Source organism: Sorex araneus, chromosome X (genome assembly GCF_027595985.1).
Source record: "Sorex araneus isolate mSorAra2 chromosome X, mSorAra2.pri, whole genome shotgun sequence".
In the NCBI taxonomy this organism is placed as follows: Eukaryota; Metazoa; Chordata; class Mammalia; order Eulipotyphla; family Soricidae; genus Sorex; species Sorex araneus.
In genome coordinates, this window is record NC_073313.1 from 142,595,214 (window position 1) to 142,615,769 (window position 20,556).

General features: G+C 40.3%; 1 protein-coding gene across 1 annotated transcript; it reads right to left on the minus strand.

Moving 5' to 3' along the window:
- Positions 1-13,827: 13,827 nt before the first annotated feature.
- AWAT1 (acyl-CoA wax alcohol acyltransferase 1) lies at positions 13,828-19,856 on the minus strand. Its single transcript, XM_004615754.2, has 7 exons — positions 19,781-19,856; positions 18,541-18,648; positions 18,242-18,312; positions 17,139-17,343; positions 16,262-16,433; positions 14,155-14,354; positions 13,828-13,982 (listed from the first exon to the last, which is right to left on the minus strand). Exons 1-7 carry the CDS (start codon positions 19,854-19,856, stop codon positions 13,828-13,830), a joined length of 987 nt encoding a protein of 328 aa, XP_004615811.1.
- Positions 19,857-20,556: the final 700 nt, after the last annotated feature.

The following is a 20,556-nucleotide window of genomic DNA, read 5'->3' on the forward strand; positions in this document are numbered from 1 at the left end:
AATCCATTTTGATCTGACTTTTGTAGATGATAATAGGTGGATATCTGAGTCCATTTTTTTGCATATAGCTTTCCAGTTTTGCCAGAACAATTTGTTAAACATGCTTTCCTTGCTCCACTTCACATTTCTTGCTCCCTTATCAAAGATTAGATTATCATATATTTGGGGTGGTGTGTCAGAATATTCAACACCATTTCATTGCTCTGTAGATCTGCCTTTGTTCCAGTACCATGCTGTTTTAATTACTACCGCTTTGTAGTAGAGTTTGAAGTTGGGGAGGCTGATTGCTCCCATTTTCTTTTTCCCAAGAATTGATTTAGTTATTCGTGGGGGCTTATTGTTCCATATGAATTTCAGGAGCGCTTGTTCCATTTCTTTGAAGAATGTCAAGGGTATGTTTATAGGGATCGCATTGAATTTGTACAATGCTTTGGGGAGTATTGCCATTTTGATAATATTAATTCTTCCAATCCATGAGCAGGGAATATCTTTGCATTTCCTCATGTCCTCTTTTATTTCCTGAAATAGTGTTTTATAGTTTTCATTATACAAGTCCTTTACCTCCTTAGTTAAATTGATTCCGAGGTACTTGATTTTTTGAGGCGCAATTATGAACAGGATTGCTTTTATCATGTCGCTTTCTTCTCTCTAATTATTTGCGTATACGAAAGCCATGAACTTTTGGGTGTTGATTATATAGCCTGCAACTTTACTATACAAGTCTATTGTTTCTAAGAGTTTCTTGGTAGAAGTTTTAGGGTTCTCTAAATATATTATCATATCGTCTGCAAATAGTGAGAGTTTGATTTCTTCCTTTCCTACCTGAATGCCCTTAATACCTATAGTCTAACCGCTATTGCAAGTACTTCCAGTACTATATTGAGTAGGAGAGGAGAGAGTGGGCATCCTTGTCTCGTCCCTGATCTCAGAGGAAAGGCTCTTAGTTTTTCCCCATTTAGGATGGTGCTTGCTGTAGGCTTGTATTAGATGGATTTGACTATATTGAGGGAAGTCCCTTCTATACCCATTTTGACGAGAGTTTTCATCATAAATGGGTGTTGGATCTTGTCAAATGCTTTCTCTGCATCTATTGATATGATCACGTGGTTCTTATATTTCCTTTTGTTGTTATGATGGATTATGTTGATTGATTTACGAATGTTAAACCATCCTTGCATCTCGGGATGAATCTCACTTGGTCGTGGTGTATGATCTTTTTGATAAGAAGTTGAATTCTGTTTGCTAATATTTTGTTGAGAATCTTTGCATCTGTGTTCATCAGGGATATCGGCCTGTAGTTTTCTTTTTTGTGGTGTCTTTGTTTGCTTTTGGTATTAGAGAGATATGAGCCTTGTAGAAACTGTTTGGGAGGGTTTCTGTTTTTCAAATTTCCTGGAAAAGCTTGAGAAGAACTGGCAACAGGTCCTCTTTAAATATTTGGAAGAATTCGCTAGTGAATCCATCTGGACCTGGACTTTTGTTTTTGGGAAGACTTTTGATTAGAGCTTCAATTTCCTTGATATTAATAGGACTGCTCAGGTATTCCTGGTCTTTTTGGTTCAGCCTTGGGAGATTGTAGGAATCCAGGAATTTATCCATTTCTTCTAGGTTCTCTTGTTTCGTGGCATACAGCTTTTCAAAGTAGTCTCTGATAATCTTTTGAATTTCTTTGGTTTCTGTTGTGATGTCCCCCTTTTCATTTCTGATTCTGTTTATAAGGGTTCTCTCTCTCTCTTTCTTTGTGAATCTTGCTAATGGTTTATCAATCTTGCTTACTTTCTCGAAGAACCAGCTCTTGGTTTCATTGATCTTTCAGATTGTCTTTTGGTTTTCCATGTCTTTGATTTCTGCCCTAAGTTTTATTATCTATTTTCTTCTGCCTGGTTTGGGCTCCTTTTGTTGGTCCTTTTCTAAAATCCTAAGCTGTGAAGTCAAGTTATTTATGTGGGCCCTTTCTTCCTTCCTGAGGAATGCTTGCAGAGCTATAAAATTTCCCCTTAACATGGCTTTAGCTGCTTCCCACAGGTTCTGGTAGCTCGTGTCTTCATTCTAATTTGTTTCCAGGTACCTGTGCCGGAAGACAGAGTGGCTGTGGTGCTTGGGGGCGGCATGCCAGCCACTCAGGTGGCATGCCAGCCACTTGGCCGGCAGTCCAGAGGGGGGACCCTAGCATTATTTCTGAAGTTATATAGTTAACAAATTCTCTAGAAATGTTCATATTAACTAACGATCATGTATATTTAATTTACTACTAAAGTGTCTTAATAGTTATTTTAATAATTATTAAATTATCTTAATAATAAAACAAAACGTTATTCTTAAGGAAATTTTGGAAACTAATACCCATAGGGCTTTGCATTACCAATGCCATTTTTGTTTCCCTTATCTCAATCTAAAGAAAGACACATTCTCCCCTCTTGAACCTTTCACTGACTGAGCACAACACTTTTTACATAGTTTCTATAACACTATGGTGCCAGGTGGTTTTGCTTATATTTATTATTATTATTATTGTTATTTTAGAAATTGAAAAACACTGACAGTCCAGACTTACCAGTTATTCTTTAAGGTAATGGCAGAAATCATCAGCTCACTGCTACAGGGATGACACTTCAGTTCCATTCCTGGCCTCTAGATATCTAGTGGCAGAAAAGATGCATGAGGTGACCTATAAGATCCAGGGCAATGTATCACAAAGAGTTTTTATAGCTGAAGCTTGAGAAATTTTCAAGCTGGTGAGGAATCTAACTGTTCTGTGCTTCTCTTTCTGAGCTGTACTGACAGCTTCTGGAGGCACTGAGTGCTTTCATCCATAAAGGCATGCAACTGCTTCATGGATCCCTGCAGTTCATCCATCACCAACTCCACACAATCAAAAATTTCACTCTGATTCTGCAATATTTTCTGGTATTCAGATTTTGTGTTAAGGACTTCACTCTGGGAAGAACCAAGATACATTGTAGGCTCTACCTCAACTTCAGTCATTTTGGTTTCATTTAATCTGGATACTATCTCTTCAGCTTCCCTCTGGTAACGCAATAATAGCTGTCCTTTAAGAAAGACTCAAGTTTCTGGGCAGAAAACTGGAAACTGGAGGGAAGAAGAACAGCAAGCCGTTTGCTTTCTGTTAAGTTAATACTGATGGATCTACTGAGCTCTGTGATGCCCTGATGGAAAGGAGGAAGAAACTTCTGTTGGTTCATGCCTTTCAAACTCGCTTGCCGCCAGGACTGCCTCCTGTCTTGAAGGATTTGGGGAGACAATTGAAGGGTTCCATACTGGAGTTCCACCAGGCAGTTAAGATCACAATGTCCCCCAGCTTTAGGGCTAGAGTCAAGGGGAATTCTTCCCTTGAAGTGCTTTCAGTCATCTCCAATGTGGTAGGCGGTTTACACAGTTCCACGCGGTAGGGATTTGATTCCAATTGTTGATCATGAGTCTTAGATGTCACTAGTTCCTCTTCCAGTACTTTTACAGTTTCTGACTCTGTCAAGGAAGTCATCCTCTGGAGAGAAAACCCCAGGAGCGGGCGGTGGCACCCTCGGGCCCCTCTGCACCATCGCCTGGGCAGCAGGGCAGGTCCCAGCTGAAAACTGGAGCAATAGCATAGCGAGTAGGGCATTTGCCTTGCACGTGGCTGACCCAGGTTCAATTCCTCCAACCCTCTCGGAGAGCCCGGCAAGCTACCGAGAGCATTCTGTCCTTGCCAGAGCTTGGCAGGCTACCCGTGGCATATTCAATGTGCCAAAAACAGTAACAACAAGTCTCACAATGGAGAGGTTACTGGTGCCCGCTCGAGCAAATCGATGAACAATGGGGCTACACTGTTATTATTATTATTGTTGTTGTTATTATTATTATTGTATCAGGGTTTACAAAAGAGTTAATTTTCTTTTAATGCTTAGATAAACAAATGTTACTGGGATATATCTTTCTTTTTTCAAACACTCTTCCCAGATCCCAGAAATGTTAACATCAGTGATCTGGTCATGGGGCTGTAGAGACAGTGAGGAATTAAGGTTTTACATTTGGCCAACCATATTTTTTTAAAAAAAATATTCACTGCAAAATTATAAAGTTATTCATGATTACGTTTCAGGCATACAATGTTTCAACATTGACCCCTTCACCAGTGTCACTTTCCTCCACGAATGTCCCCTCCCATTGCCATTATCCTCCCATCCACCAGTCTGCTTCTATGAGAGGATCTTGTTATATAAGTTTTTACACTGTGATTTACAGTGCTGTTGCTGACAGTTTCGAATATAACACTTTACCACTTTTCAGCACCACTTCCTGTTCTGGCCAACCCCATTTTGAATCTCCAGCAAAGCAACGTGTATGTCTCCTGAGCACTGCCAAGTGTCACTCCTGAGCACATAACCATAAATAGCCCTCTGAGCACTGCCAAGTGTGAATCAACATCCCCTCTCTCCACCAAAAAAGACGAACAAAATTTGGTCTCTTCCAAATGAACTTGAATAAAAATAATTGAACTAGATGACACAAAAGAAATTTTTTAAATTTTATTGAATCACCATGAGATAGTTACAAGCTTTCATGTTTGGGTTACAATCACACAATGATCAAACACCCATCCCTCCACCACTGCACATTTCCCACCACCAGTATCCCAGGTATACACCCCCTTTCCCACCCTCCCCTTTCCTCTAACGCAGACAATATTCCCCATACTCTCTCTCTAATTTTGGGCATTATAGCTTGCAACACAGACACTGAGAGGTCATCATTTTTGGTCCATTATCTACTTTTGGCATGCATCTCCTATCCCAACTGGTTCCTCCAGCCATCATTTTCTTAGTGATCCCTTCTCTATTCCATCTGCCTTCTCCCCTCCACTCATGAAGCTTTCTTCTGGCTATGGGGCAATCCCCCTGGCTCTTGTATCTACCGTCCTTGGGTGTCAGCCTCATGTGATGCTACCCTACACTCCACAAATGAGTGCAGTCCCTCTATGTCTGTTCCTCTCTTTCTGACTCATTTAACTTAGCATGATACTCTCCATGTTTATCCATTTATAAACAAATTTCATGACTTCATCTCTCCTAACAGCTTTATAGTATTCCATTGTGTAGATGTACAAAAGTTTCTTTAACCAGTCATCTGTTTTAGGGCACTCAGGCTGTTTCCATATTTTGGCTATTGTGAACAGTGCTGCAATGAATATATAGGTACAGATGTCATTTCTACTGTGCTCTTTTGAATCCTCAGGATATATTCCCAGAAGTGGAATTGTGGGGTCATATGTAAGCTCAATTTCTAGTTTTTGAAGGACTGTCCATATTGTTTTCCAGAAAGACTGGACCAGTCGGCGTTCCCACCAACAGTGAAGGAGCGTCCCTTTTTCCCCACATCCACGCCAGCACTGGTTGCTTTTGTTCTTTTGAATGTGTGCCAGTCTGTGGTGTGAGATGGTATCTCATTGTTGTTTTGATTTACATCTCCCTGATGACTAGTGATGTGGAGCATTTTTTCATGTGCCTTTTGGCCATTTGTATTTTACAAAAGAAATTTTTTAAAAGATACCTGGACTCCTTATTCTATAGCTTTCATGTCTTTGTTATTTTTCACACTCCTTATAAAATACCCTCACCCTGTACTTGTGGAGTGGTTCTTGGAGTTATAGACTCCGCTATTCCCCAGGGTAGGGACCTCTCCAAATAGGCTTTCCTCAGTGGAAAACTTGTCAGTGTTTGATGTCTGTGTGATAGGCTGTTCTGAATCCTGCCAAACAGGTCCTGCAGTCTAGGCCAGTGGGCTGGTCTCAGAGAATGAGATAAGCAAACACACACACATATAAGGACTTTCCAAGCTTTAGGGTCACCTGAGCAGCCCTCAGTCGTCTCACAGGCTTCCATTTATTCAATACCATATTGATACCCCACCCGGACTTCCAATATGTGATTCACAGCTTAGATGACAGAGACATTAAAGACAGTAATAACTTCAACTTATAATTGGTATATAAAGATCACAGGCTGGAGTGGTTCACATAGTCAATCAGAAGGCACCCTTAAAATATAGTCATGGTAGTTTCCTATTCTATTTTTGCCCATGTTTTGCTCAACATCTAAAAGACCCTAAACAGTCCTATTTTTATGCTTGCCTAGTGCAGATATTTGTCCACTATTTTATTCTTTCATGTGATTCTAATTTTTCCTGGGTACTTCTTTGCAAACTCTTTGAATTCTAGGATGTATACTATTAATTACCTAGGAGATTATCTCATCCTTGAAGGTTTTTTGTTAGGGGGAATATTTCCTACAATAAGCATTAAACTGAGTTTTGAAGATAATAACTTTCATGATTATTAGTACCAATGGTAACATTTATTGCAATTAAACACATATATTTTCACTTGGTCAGAATTCCAATACATTACTTACAAGTTATCTTTACTCCAAATCAACAAGCTGTTTTCTTCTTTTGATGCCAAGAACTGAACCTATGGTCTTCCAAAACTCCACTACTGAGCCATACCCCGGCCTTAACTCCAAGTTTTGTTTGGGATACTTGTCTACACTTAAATATATATATATGTATATATATATTAACGAAAAATATAAATAAAATACCATATTTATAATACTATATTGTTCTGCTGATAAGACATATTTGTGACCATGAAATCATATAATCATCGATCACATACAAATTCAGTCGCTACAGAAATGGCATTTCAACGGTGACTAAAAATATATATGTACATATACATATATCCAATATATTCCACTAAGAATATATTAATCATTGATATGAGGGAAAACAAATATTAAAGGGAAAAATGAAGTCTTTCATTAAGAGGATATCAGAAAGTAGTATAGGATTTAGGGTTTAGTTGGATAGTTTGTAAGAAGACTTAAGGAGGCAGACATGCTTTCTTGAGTAAATTCTGCTTTAAAAAAGGGGGAGGTGACAATTATATTTGGTGTCACTTGTTTTGTTTTGTTTGATGGGGGGTATACTCGGCATTGCTCAAAGACTACTCCAGGTTCTGTGCTCAGGGGCCACTCCTAGAGGAGTTCGTGGGGTACAGGAAATGGAACCAGGTTTGGTTGTGTGCATGGCAAAGTGCCTTAATAATCTCTATCTCTCTTACCCATATGTTTGGTTTCTTAAAAATCTTATTACACTAGAGGAGAGTACAAAAAGAATAATGTAATTGGTAAAGAAGTAGCAGTCATTAACTTGTTCAAAAGAGGATATGCTATATATTCTGTGAGTGATACGGTAACCTTGTTATTTGTATTTAGGCAAAAATATGAAATAGTTTGTTTTACTTTGTCATGATTTGAGGATAATCTAGTCTGAGGCTTGTATTATGTGAGATGATCTGTGTTCAATTTATCAATATTATAAACATAAGACTAATGTGGCATATTTGTGAGTTCCAGGTTATCTTCTGTCTATCAAGTGAATCTCTCTATCTCTTTACACACACAAACACATAGGACCATAGGACCAATTTTCTTTTTTTGTTTCTTGGATCATGCCCAGAAATACTTAAGGGATACTACTGGCTCTGTGCTCAGGAGTTACTCTGGAGGATACTGAGGGGACCATATGGCTGCTGGGGTTCTAAACTGGGTCAACCACATGCAAGGCAAGGACCATTCCAACTGTATTTTCTCTCCAGTCACAGACACTATTTTTACACAAATTAATTATATGTGTTCTGTTTTGTAGATTCTGTTTTTAACCTATTTTACTGGTGTTAACATTTTTCCTGTCAAAAATAATGGAGGCTTGAAGAGAGCACAGTTAGTAGGGTGCTTGCATGTGGTTAACCCAGGTTCAATCCTTATCATTCCATTTGACGATCCCTGGAGCCAGCCAGGAAAATTCCTGAGTGTAGAGCCAGGGGTAACCCCTGAGCATCACTGGGTGTGGCCCAAAACCCAATGACAACAATTTTATAAAATCACTTATAATGACTATATAGTGTTGCGTGAAAGTTCGTGCAGTCGGAGGCGCTGAGATAAGGCACGCGGAAGAAATGTCTTGATTGGAGGACTAAGGCTCGCTCTGGCTCTTAGCAAAGGCAGAGGGCCTCGTGGACCTCCTTTTATTGATCGTGGCACCCCTAGAGGGCGCAATGCAGTGACGTCACCAAAGGCATCAAAAGATGTTACAGGAAGAACATTGAGGCAACATTATTTCCTTGTATTTGCAGGCCAGTAATCTAGGCCTCAGGAAAGAAGATGCAAAACCAAAACTGAAACCTTCCTTGGGCTGAAAGCACTTGGATTTACATCCCAAAGACAAAGCTGGGCCCTGCACCTGAAATCTACATCCCAAAGACTAGGCTGGGCCAGAGCCTACAATTTACAATATCAAAGGTCAGGCCTGACTAACACCATCTGCATGTCAAAGACCAGCCAGGCTTCTGTGAGAGAAGGAAAACTGCTCTTTTCAGTATACTGAAATTATTTTTTGAAGGCAGCTTGAAGGGGGAGAATGTTCAGCTTCATCCAAACCAGTCAGGACACACGAGAAATCTCGCCCATTTTCATGGGTCCCTATGTTCCTGTCCGTAGTACGGTACAGTCTACATGGGCTCGCCCTGGTAGCTCAGTCCAGCCCCAACAATATAGCATAGGAGTACTCCCATAGCATAGGAGTACTTAGCCTTTTATTTAGCTGTTTCTATATTGTTTTCCATATTGGTTTCCATATTGGTTTGGTGTTAGAATATTAAATGTAATCAAATGTTGGAATTACTTTATAAAAATAAAATTAAATTAAAAAAAGAGGGAACTTTATCTTTCACATACTGAGGAAAGGCCATGTGAGTACATAGTAAGAAGGTACTACAGCAAAGCTTATATAGGAACTGAATTTGCCATCACCTTTAACTGGGAATTTCCAGACTCTTGAATTATAAAGAAATAAATTCTAGTGGAGGCACCAGTTTGTGGTGTTTGGTTATAGTAGCATTTTATTCTACTTGGTGCCATGCCTGATGGTTCTTAAGGCTTACTTGCATCTCTGTAATCAGGGGCCACTTCTGATTGTGATCAGGGGAACATATATGATGTCGGAATTCAAACTGGTGTCTGCTGTGTGCAAGGCAATAACCTTACCCCCTATACTATCTCTTCAGCCCCTTTTTATAGTAGTTTTAGAAGACTAAAACTGTTCATTGGCTAAATTCTACTGTGAGGATCTGGCCCAGGACAGACCACAGGAATCTATTTAGCTTTCTTAAGACTCTTTTTACAGGAGCCCACATTCTAGAATAACTTGATTTTCTGCCCCTGAGTAAGGAATTCAGATACAGGCCCCCCGGTTCGCAAGAAGGGTGGTGGTCAGACCAGATAACCAGACCCATATCACATGGCCCGTATCACAAGACCCAGGACTGCCCCCAGAACCGGGACATTCCTGAATATTGGAGAGAATACTGATCTCTAAAGCCATAGGCTAAGGAGTGATGTCCTTTTAAATGGATTGGTTAAGAAAGTTTGCAATATTACAAATCTATTGGCTATGAAATGCGCGGGCTCTGCTGTAACGGCCGGGGAAGGCCTATATAAGATCTCCTTTGGAGAAGCTCAGGGTCTTTTGCCCAACCTGCTGGACCTGCGTGTCCGTGTGGGCGGCTGGACCCTGGCTAGCCAGTCTTACAATAAACCCTGCTTGCTGTTTGCAGTCTCTGGAGTCTCTTTGTCGTTATAGGGAGATCTCGATCCGCGCCCTAACACTACAAATATACCTGCGGATTAGTTTGTATATACATACAAAATTAAATTTTATTTATACATGCCTGTTTTTACACACCATATTACAGCATTCTTTTAAACATTATTCAAATGCTTTTTTTGTATTAAATATACTCTAATTGGTGAACTTTTAATTTCAATATTTAAAGGTAAGAATAGAATTATGATGGCAAACCACAATACCCAAAAAGATATAGATAGATAGATAGATAGATAGATAGATAGATAGATAGATAGATAGACAGAAAGAGAGACAGAGAGAGACAAAGAGAGAAGAAGGAAAGGTGCCTGCCATAGAGTCAGGCAAGGGGTGGGGGATGAGGGTGATGGAAGGGAACCTGAGACACTGGTGCTAGGAAATGTACATTGGTGTAGGGATGGGTGTTGGAATACTGTATGATGTAAATCCAATCATGAATGGCTTTGCAATGCTCTTTCCCAACGTGATTCAATAAAAGAGTTTTTAAAAATTATGTTCTTTCTCTTAAATTTTTATTAGTAAATATATTTTGAAGTGATGAGTTTTCCGATCAGTATTGATTTGGCAGAAACTCATACATTTTAAATACATGGTTTATTTGGAATAATTTTCGAGTTACAAAAAAACTGCTGAATTGGCACACTCATTTTTCCCAGTAAACCATGTACACTTGTACTAAGAAGGTGACATTGGTACATGACTATCAATTAAACTCCACACGTTGTGTTTCACGAGTTTTTCTAATAACATCATTTTTTTAAATTTAGATGCCATGATTTACAAAATTATTTGTAATAGAGCATACTTCTGGTCCCAGATACCATACAGGAAACGCAGTGCATTTAATCATCTTGTCTCCTTAGTTCTTCTGTCTATGGCAGTTTATTAGTCTTTCCTTGAATTCATGTCCTCAACTATGTTGAGGAGGACTGGTTAAGGTATTTTTTAAAATATTCCTCATACTGAGCTTATCTTATGCCTTTCTCACAGAGTGTTTATGGGTTTGGAGAGTACCGGAGAGAAAGTGTCCTTCTTATAAAATGACTTCGATATGTTTTATCACTAGTGAGGTTAGCCTTGATTCCATGGTGAAAATGGTGTTTGTCTTGTTTCTCCAAATGAAAGTTACTGTTTTTCACTTTCCTTGATTTTACTCTTTGGAATTGTGTTTCTAAATCTAGCCTGTGTTTGAACATGGAACAAGGAATTATGCTCTACCTCCTTGAGGGAATATATTATTAGTACTTTATATTATTATATTATCATTACATATATTATATTATTAGTACATATTACATATTATATTATTAGTACATATATTATTAGTACTTTTCCCATATGGAATTATCTCTTCACCATTTGTTTTTTCAATTATTTATTTGTTTAGACTCATGTATGATCTTTTTGTACTCTAATAATTCAATGCTATGTTATTTATCTATTCAAGTTGTTCTAGATGTGGCCATCAAAATCTTTTCTGGATTGCTGCTCTGTCTTTGTCTTTTGTTTATTTGTTTGTGTGGGGGTCACCCCAGTGGGTTTCAGGGTTTACTCCTGGCTGTAGACTCAGGGATCACTCCTGTCAGGCTCTTGGCAATAATATGGAATGACAGAATCAAATCCAGGCCAGCTTGTAAGGCAAATACCTTACCCACTTTACTAGCTCTCTGGCCCCCTGTGTTATCTTTTAGACAAGCCTCCCATTCTTTTGATCTTTCTCTTGTTTTCTGAAACCTTTAATTTTTTTATTGAATCACGGTGAATTGCAAAGTTATCCATAATTTAGTTTTAGGTGTATAATATTTAAACACCAATACCTTCACCAGAGTCCACTTCCTTCCACTAAGGCCCCTGGTTTCCCCACTGCTCTCCAATCTGCATCTATGGCAGGCATTCCAATGTTTTAACACCAATCCCTTTACCATTGTCCACTTCCCTTTGCCAATGACCCTGGTTTCCCTCCTCCTCACAAATCTGCCTCTATGGCAGGCACTTTTTTCTCTTTATTACATTTTTTTCCATTTTAGGCACTGTAGTTTACAATACTATTACTGATGAGGTATCATGCATATCACTTTGCCGTCTTTCAGCACCTAGCTCTGGTCTAGAGTGACCACTTTCCTCTATCATTGTCTTAGTGGTCCCTTCCCTGACATATGCCCTCCCTACCCCAACTGACAAACTTCATCCTAAGGACCAGTTCTCCTATTCTTTATTTCTCTTGCCCTTGAGTGTTAGTTATTCCCCTACTATCTTTCTTTATATCCCACATATAAGTGAGATCATTCGGTGTCTGTTCTCCTTCTGACTCATTTCATTTAGTATGGAATATGGCATATCGAATATGCCATGAATAGCATTCCAGGCTCTGCAATGCAGGCATGATACTCTCGGTAGCTTGCCGGGCTCTCCAAGAAGGATGGGGGAATTGAACCTGGGTCGGTCGCATGCAAGGCAAATGCCCTATCCGCTGTGCTACCGCTCCAGTCCAGGATTGAGGGTAGGGAGGGAATATGGGAACACTGGTGGAGAGAAGTTGACGATGGTGGACGTATTGGTGTTGACATATTATATACCTAAAACTCAATTATAAATACTTCTGTAAACCACAGTTATTTTTATCATGTTTTTGCTTTTTTGTTCACACCCAATGATCTCAGGGGTTAATCCTGCCTCTGCTTTCAGGAATTACTCCTTGCAGTGCTTGGGGGACTATATGGGATGCTGGGGATTGAACTCAGGTAGGCTGCATGCAAGGCAAATGCCCTACTCGCTGTACTATAGCTCCAGTCTAATCACAGTTCTTTAATAATTAAAAATAGTAGTTGAGGAGAGAGCTCAAAGGGCTGGTGTGGACACCTAGCCACGGGTATCTGGTGTTTTGGGTTTTGGGGCCACATCTTATGATGTTTAGAGCTGACTCCTATCAGGGTTCAGGTGTTGAGGATTTGTGGTGCTGAGGATTGAACTCATGTTGGCCATGTGCAAGGCAAGTATCCTACCTGTTACACTATTTCTGTGGGCCAGAAGAACCTGGATTTGATAATCATCCCACATGATCTTCTAAGAATGGCTGTTATAGCCCTGGTGGCCCGTGACCATTGCTAGCATGGAAAACCCATCCTGGATAGTCAGAAATCCCACTGGTAGAAGCCCCCAGGACCATGGGTACTGCTTAGGAGCTCTCACCCTATATAGCCATAAAAAATGGAGTTTCTAGAATAAACTGTCAGTATGGTTACAAATGCCTTGGGATTATAGTGTTAGGGGACCATCAAAAGAAAACATTGACTTGTTTGAAATTCTTCTGACAACTGAAAAGTAATCCTAAGTGAAATGACTTTGATCTATCTAAAAGGTGTGCTAATTAGTTTCATGGCATGGATGTAAGGTAAACCTTTATATTTGGACACAGCAGATGACCACATAAAACTTGTACATGAACATTTTTAGCCATGTTATTCATAATAGCCAAATAATGCAAATGACCCAGAGACCTATGGGTGAATGGATAAGAAAATGTAATATTTATGTGCAATAAAACATTTTATTCATCCATAAAATGAACAAAGTACTGATCCTGCTACAAGGATGGACTTGACAGTATTATGCTAAAAGAAGTCAATCACAAAAGACCACATATTTCATTTATATAAAGTGGCCAGAATTGTCAAATTCATAGAACAAGAAAGTAAAAAGGGATAGCCAGTGCTGGGAAAGATGAGGAAATATTTTATGTACTGCTAAACTTTATAATTTAATTGAGTTAAATTTATGGTGTGCTAAGTATCCCAATTTTCAAAATGCATTAAGACCAAAATAACAAATAGATTTTTGACTACCTGGCTATGTTTTGAATCTTTCTGGAATTGGATTCAGACATGAAAGTCAGTTGGGGGTTGGGCACAGAGTCTGAATCTGTATACAGGTGGGGGATAGGTTGATGCGAGGTAGATTGTCTGAACAATGACTGAGATAACTGCAAGTATTCAGTGGCAAGAGAGGAATACCTAATGTTCTATAATATCCATTTACTCCCATTTGATTAGTAGCAAGTGAGTCACCACTTTACACCACACTGTCTTGGGCAAGCAGCCTCTTAGGTCACAGGAAAATCAACTTTTGGGTCTTCGAGAAGCCATAATGGGCCTTATGTTCTTCAAAAAGTTTGTGCAGGGCATCCATGTAGAGTGTGTGGTATTTGTCCACCACTTCCTGGCTGGGGTTTTCAATTTTGGGCAATGGTAGAGGCTCCCCTACTGTAGAGGAAGAAAGGAAAAGAGAAGGGATTTATATTAGGATCTTGCACCCAGTAAGCTCCAAGTTAGCTTCCCCTTAGCTGCCCTCCTTTTCGCTGGAGGTATGATGAAGCGGATTGAGTTGAGATTGAGAAAGAAATGTGAGGACTCTGGAACTGAGAGAAGCACTCACCCACAGTGATGATTGGCAGTGAGTATGGCAGGATCCCAAGGGAGTTTTGGCGGAAACCTTTTCCATAGAAGACACAGCAATAGAAACCAAAGAATTGGCGAAAATAGCTCTGAAACTTGTACATCCAGCTGTCTTTATGGAACAGCACCTGGTCATACACCTCAGTTTCTCCAAAAGTAAAGGTAGGTACCAGATGAGCCCTGTTGGAAAGCACTGATTAATTTTTCAAGCACAGGCTGTTTGGGGAGAGAACCACCCAGGAAGATTATTTGATTCTACACTCAACAAGGCTTATATATTTAGTGTCTCCTGTCCTAAAATTCTCAAGGTCAGTGAGAGTGCTTTCTCTGGTCCATATCCACAAGGGCAAGATAAGTAGGTACATAATTGACTTCGTTTTTATTAGATTAAAACACAGAGAAGAAGATAATAACTTTGAACAGATGCATACATACAGATGGTATGTCCTTCAACCACTGGGGCTATGCATCAGAGCAGAGAAAAATAATCTCCCTTCTTAAAAGCTGGGGAGATTCACCCTCATAGTGGTGAGGTAAAGAATTCGGTTCTGTAAGTTTCCTTCAAGAAGAGTAATGAAGAGTAACAGAAGAATAACAAGAATAATACAAATCTTTGGGCTGCTAACAGCAATTTCTCAGCATTCCGACATGTTACTTGACTGATCCTTCACAGCATGGACAGTAGAGAACACTGTGGAGGATTATTCTTCCTATGCTTAGTTTTTCAGACACACCTGGCTATGCTCAGGGCTTACTCCTGGATCTGTGCTCAGGGAATACTTTTGGCAGTGCTTGGGAGATCATATGAGGTGCTGGAGATCAAACCCGGTCAGCAGCATGCAAGGCAAGTGCCTCTCCAGCCCCTGAGGAAGAGTTTGTCCCTTTACTTTTTTTTTTTTTTTTTTTGCTTTTTGGGTCACACCCAGCGATGCTCAGGGGTTACTCCTGGCTTTGCACTCAGGAACTACTCCTGGCGGTGCTTGGGGGACCATATGGGATGCCGGGGATCGAACCCGGGTCGGCCGCGTGCAAGGCAAACGCCCTACCCGCTGTGCTATCGCTCCGGCCCCTAGTCCCTTTACTTTGAATATCCAGAAGCTCAGATTCAGATGAGGGAAGGTCACTCAGGCAGTCAGTGAGAGGGAGAATGTGAACCCAGTACTCTTTCTTCCTGTTTCAGAACCCATTAACTTTACATTATGCTCCAAGTTGATCCACAGGCTACTCCCTCTAGGTCCTTTAAAATACTTCAGTCTTGGCTGTGTCTACAATAACATAATTGTCATTGTGTCTGGAGAGCTGGTCTGATGATAAGATAAGGCACAATGCAACTGCAGCCTTGGGTTCTAGATGTTCATCCCTAAGTCAAAGTGATTGTGTTTCCTAATCACTTACTGTGTGCCAGGCACATACTAAGTATTTTATGTGAATGAATTCATTCAAACTCCACAATATTTCTATGAAGTAGGTACAATTATGGATGCCAAATTATGCAGATAAAAAGCTCAGGTAGCTAGAGAGACAGTTTAGGAAATAAGGCATGTACCTTGTATGTGACTGATCCTGGTTTGATCTCCAACAACCATGTATGTTCCCCCCAGCACCACCATGATGTACTTCTGATTACAGAGGCAAGAATAGCCCCTGAATACCATAGGTTGTGGCCTTCAAAATCTCATAATAGTTAAGTATCACATTTCAGAGTGTGTGGTATGTAATGAAGCTAGGATTTTAAATCACCACCCAACTCCACATCTTATGTGCATATTCATCATACTGTATTGACACTGATGCTCACCATAACAGATGGATATAGATATCAATCTTCACAGTGATAATGGGGGGATCATCTATATTTTAGGATAACTGACCCCCAAATTCTGCATCTGGGTTCCTTGCCTGTATTCCTAGGAACTGATCCAGCTAACTCGACAGGAAAAGATTACCCAAACCTTTTTGAAATTTAACAGAAATCTCCACTACTAAATCCTTTGAGGGCAAGACTCATAACTGATTCATCTGGTATTGCCTCCCATTTATGCTTCTTATTGAAGACCACCCAGCCCTCCCTGAGAGGAACACCTTACCCATGTTGGAGGGCTGTGCGTACAAATCCCTTGTGCTTCCGAAGGATGAGGGTGGTGGCATTGGGCACACTTTGCAGGGCTTCTCCCACCCCTCCCACTACAATGCCCACAAGGTTTCCAGAGCCATGACTCAGCAGGTGGTCAATGGATGTCCGAGCCACGGAACACACACCTAAAGAGAATCAAGGAACATAGAGAGGATCAAAATGATCAAAACATGTGGATATGGGTGAAAGATATCTTCTATTCTAATCATTGTCCTGTTTGTGCACCCTCTGTCCCAAGGGTTGCAGAGACTCAATGAGGTGGGACAAGGAGAAGGCTGTAAGCAAACATGACACATTTTAACCTTGAAATAATATCTCCAATTTACAGGATGCACCAGGTTGAAACTATTGTAGGGAGATATTCAGTCCGATAACTAGGACTTTCTCTTTTCTATAATTCTACCCATTCCTTTTTTTCAACTGGAATTAATAATAGCTATTATTTACTGTGCAGGCACTATAATAAACATTTTATTGGTATTATCTCATTTAGCATCACACCATATCTGAGGTCCAGACTACTGTCATCAGCACCACATTACCGATGATGGAATTAAAACCAATAGACGATTGATGTCTTGTCCAAGACCACAAACTAAGTGATAGAGCCAATATTCAAACCTGAAAAAAATTAATGTCAGCATTTAACCTTCAGAAAAATTAACTGTCTTCATTTAATCTCCAGAATATATTATTATAAATATGCTCTGATGATTGTGAGGTGTGGAAGGAAATTGAGAGGAAGTTGAAGGGTAGGAGATGGGGTTTTAGAAATGCATAGATGAGCTGGGAAATTGTTCAAAAACTCCAATAAGTAAGGTCAGAAGCACCTTTGGCCATGAGGTAGTCTCTAACAAGGGGGGTCTTGAAGAACCAGGAGAGCGTAGCCAAGTGGGGAGTGATGCCTGGAAACATCTTCGAGAAACCCGTGGCCTCAGTACAGAAGTTGCAGAAGGCACCAAAGGTCAAGATACCATGAGGGTGAACCCCCATGACGTAATTTTGCTCAGGTGACAGGTCTTTAGTCTTCACAATCTGTAGCCATGGGGAGAAATGTTAGAGGTGTTGAAATGACGTTGCATGGAAAAAGAAGAATGAAGAATTCCAGGAATCATGATGATCTCTAAAACAAATCTTTGTAACAGCTAGTTACTGTTTTACAAACTTAGACATTTGTCTCCTCATAGGAAATGGAGAAATAGACATTCGCCAACTCATATGAAACCAGGTAGGATCTGGGTTATTTATAACTGCTGGGTCCTTTTTCCTATGACAGTAAGTAGTCTCTGCCATTTATGTCAGTGCAGTTATACATCATGTTATTTTATATAAGTGCTATTATATTAAGAAGTTAGGAAAGTTGATATAAAATTTGGAGTAACATTTCTTTTCGTCAAAGAGGGCTCAGAAATTCAATGTAGCAGTACATTTTGAGAACTCTTTCTGGTATTTCCCCCACTTACTTCCTTTAGTGCTGCCCCAAATTTGAAAACTCTGCATAGATATTCTCATGTCTGTGAAGTCCTTCCTTACTCTACTCATCTGAAACACTATGTAACTTGTATACTTATCTATCCTTCCCATTAGATGTGAAGACATTGATGGCATAGGATCCCGTTCTTCTCCAGTCTTTGTACCTCACATATGGGATACAGAGTAAACTTTCAACCAATGCTTGTGAAACTAACTGAATTGTATTTGTGTTTCTACCTGCATCATGTGGTATATCATGTTAAAGATATCCAAAGTGACTCAGCAGAGTAGCAAGTTTCCAGAGAAAATGCTGAATCCTGAAGCATGTCTATTCTATACTGAAATATCTCTGGAATGCTTGTTTTAATTATGGACACCACTAGCCTCTTGGCATAAATTCCTAGCTGCTTAGCACCCCTACCTCCAGAACTGTGAGTCACCCTGGGAAAGATGCACTTACCTTAATAGGGAAATAGTCCCTGAGGTGATTCCAGATACACCAGTTCCTTACCCAGGCTGAACGTCTGCCACCTGAGACAGAAATACGAGGAGGGAATGGTATCTGTATTTCCCAAATACATTCTTTCTACTCACCTAAGACTTCCTTAGTATCATGGACAGATCATAGTTCCAGTAGAGAGGTGGAAAGAGAAGGGACCCTAGGAGAGTCCTAGCTGACCCAGCTTCCATAGCTCTGAAAATTTAGATAAGAGACCTACGGCATTATGAGTAGGAGTCCTGGTAACTATTGCCTCTTACCTTGATCTGGAGTCTTGAAGTCCAGGAATAACCAGACAAGGTAAAGAGCTGGTATTGGCCACAACCATGTAAATAGCAGATAAAAGAATAATGGCTGCAAGATAAAAACTGATGAGGGAACAAATCAGACCAAATTTCTGCAGTTAACAAAAATTGACCATGTCTTGGGGCTGGAATGATAGCACAGCTGGTAGGGCATTTTCCTTGCACACGGTCGACCCAGGTTCTATTCCCAGAATCCCATATGGTCCCCTGAGCACCGCCAGGGGTAATTCCTGAGTGCAGAGCCAGGAATAACCCCTGTGGATTGCAGGGTGTGATCCAAAAAGCAAAAATAAAACAAAACAAATTGACCATGTCTGGTAATGAACCCTCCAAACTATGCAAACCTCTCATTATGGCCTTTGGCAAAATCCAGCTCCTGTCCATCCATTTTCTATGATCACGTGTCTTTCAAATATTGCCTTTATCATCGATCACATAGCAACCTTACATCTCTGCACACCTAGTGTCATCCCTGTCTCCCATCCCTGTCTCCATGTATGCTCAGCTTTCCTCTACTGCTATTCCCTGCCATCAGCATATTTATCCTTATCCCACTCTTGTATGCCCATTATCCTTCCACCTTCATCTCCTGTCTCTTTCTCAGTCCTTTATCCTTTAATCTTTGTTAAGGCTCTACATCCTACTGTCCCTTGCCACAAAGATACCCCTATCTCACCATACGCCCCACACAAAAGGAACCTGTATCCATCTGTTGTTTCTTAGCCACTATTCTTGTCCTCTTGCCCAGTCACTATCCCGTCTATTATCTGTCTTCCCACGCTATACTATCACCAGTCTCTTCCAGAATGGTATATGTTATACTTAAGTCTGTAATGTTACTGACATCTCTGTCCTAACTCCCATGGGCTATATTATGTCTATACCCCTATATCCTGGACCTCAATTTCCCTAAACAAATAGCGAAGATAAGGAAATGGCTGAAAATATATAGATCTACTTCATATACATCATGATATTCTTCCACATTCTTGCCTATACTCACTATACCCTGATACTCTCTTACTTCCCCATGACAATCATGGAATTTAAGATTCCTTCATTTTACTCTGCAATGCCATTTGAGATGATAAAAATAACCAGAAGTGGAACTTTCCACTAACACAAAAATCTTCCCAGATCTAATCCTCAATGCTGACTCTGGCTTCTTGATAGATACTCTTGGATCAGTACTTACATATGGCAAGGTAGCTCAAGGGCCACTGCATAAGCATCAGAGTCTGGATATGCTTAGGCTGCTTGGAACAATGCATGATGCTCAGAAGTCTGGGGAAGGTGAAGAACCCAGAACGTGTTCCAAACAAAGGTGCCAGCAGCCTCTAGGAACTCACTTGATAGTCAACGCATATAACCATGTGGATTTTTACCTGCCCTTTTCTCCTCCTTGTCCTGCTCCACACCTACCACCCACTGATAGGGGCAGGATTTGGAGTACCAAGGACTGCCCCATCAGGTCTGAGCTCTAGGCCCTGCCCATTTGTCCTTTGACTCTCTTTCCTGAAATTATTAGCACATCAAGATGGAGAAAGGTGAGGCCTGTTATTTAGTCCTAGTGATTCAGAGATCCAAAGAGAGGAAACAACTGTCACGGGCCACTATGAGACCTCAGGGGTTATGACTTCAGAGAGATGACTGGCAGAAAAATAGCTCCGTGGGCTTGTGTAGTCAAGAATACCTAGAGTCATGCCTCTATTGAGACTGACTCTGCTTCTGAGATACACTGGTTTGTGGCTCTCACCCTCTCAACTTTCTATTACAAAAATTTCCCAAACATCAAAACCAGAGAAATCCAGAAATTTTTATCCATGTGTTCATATTGACATTTTGTCATGCTTTTTTTTAATCTGTCTCCCCACTCATCTTTTTGGTTTTGGGCCACACGCAGCAGTGTTCAGGGCTTACTCCTGGCTGGGTCTGGGAGACCATAGGTGGTATAGGGAATTAATTCCAGGC

What these genes read in the sequence shown, in the direction of transcription:
- AWAT1 (XM_004615754.2), bottom strand. Translation starts at nt 19,856, where the DNA reads ATGCATTGTTCCAAGCAGCCTAAGCATATCCAGACTCTGATGCTTATG. An exon ending in CTTCAAGACTCCAGATCAAG is followed by an intron (nt 18,313 to 18,540) that starts GTAAGAGGCAAT and finishes TTTCTGTCTCAG; the next exon opens with GTGGCAGACGTTCAGCCTGG. An exon ending in CGCACAGCCCTCCAACATGG is followed by an intron (nt 14,355 to 16,261) that starts GTAAGGTGTTCC and finishes GCTTTCCAACAG; the next exon opens with GGCTCATCTGGTACCTACCT.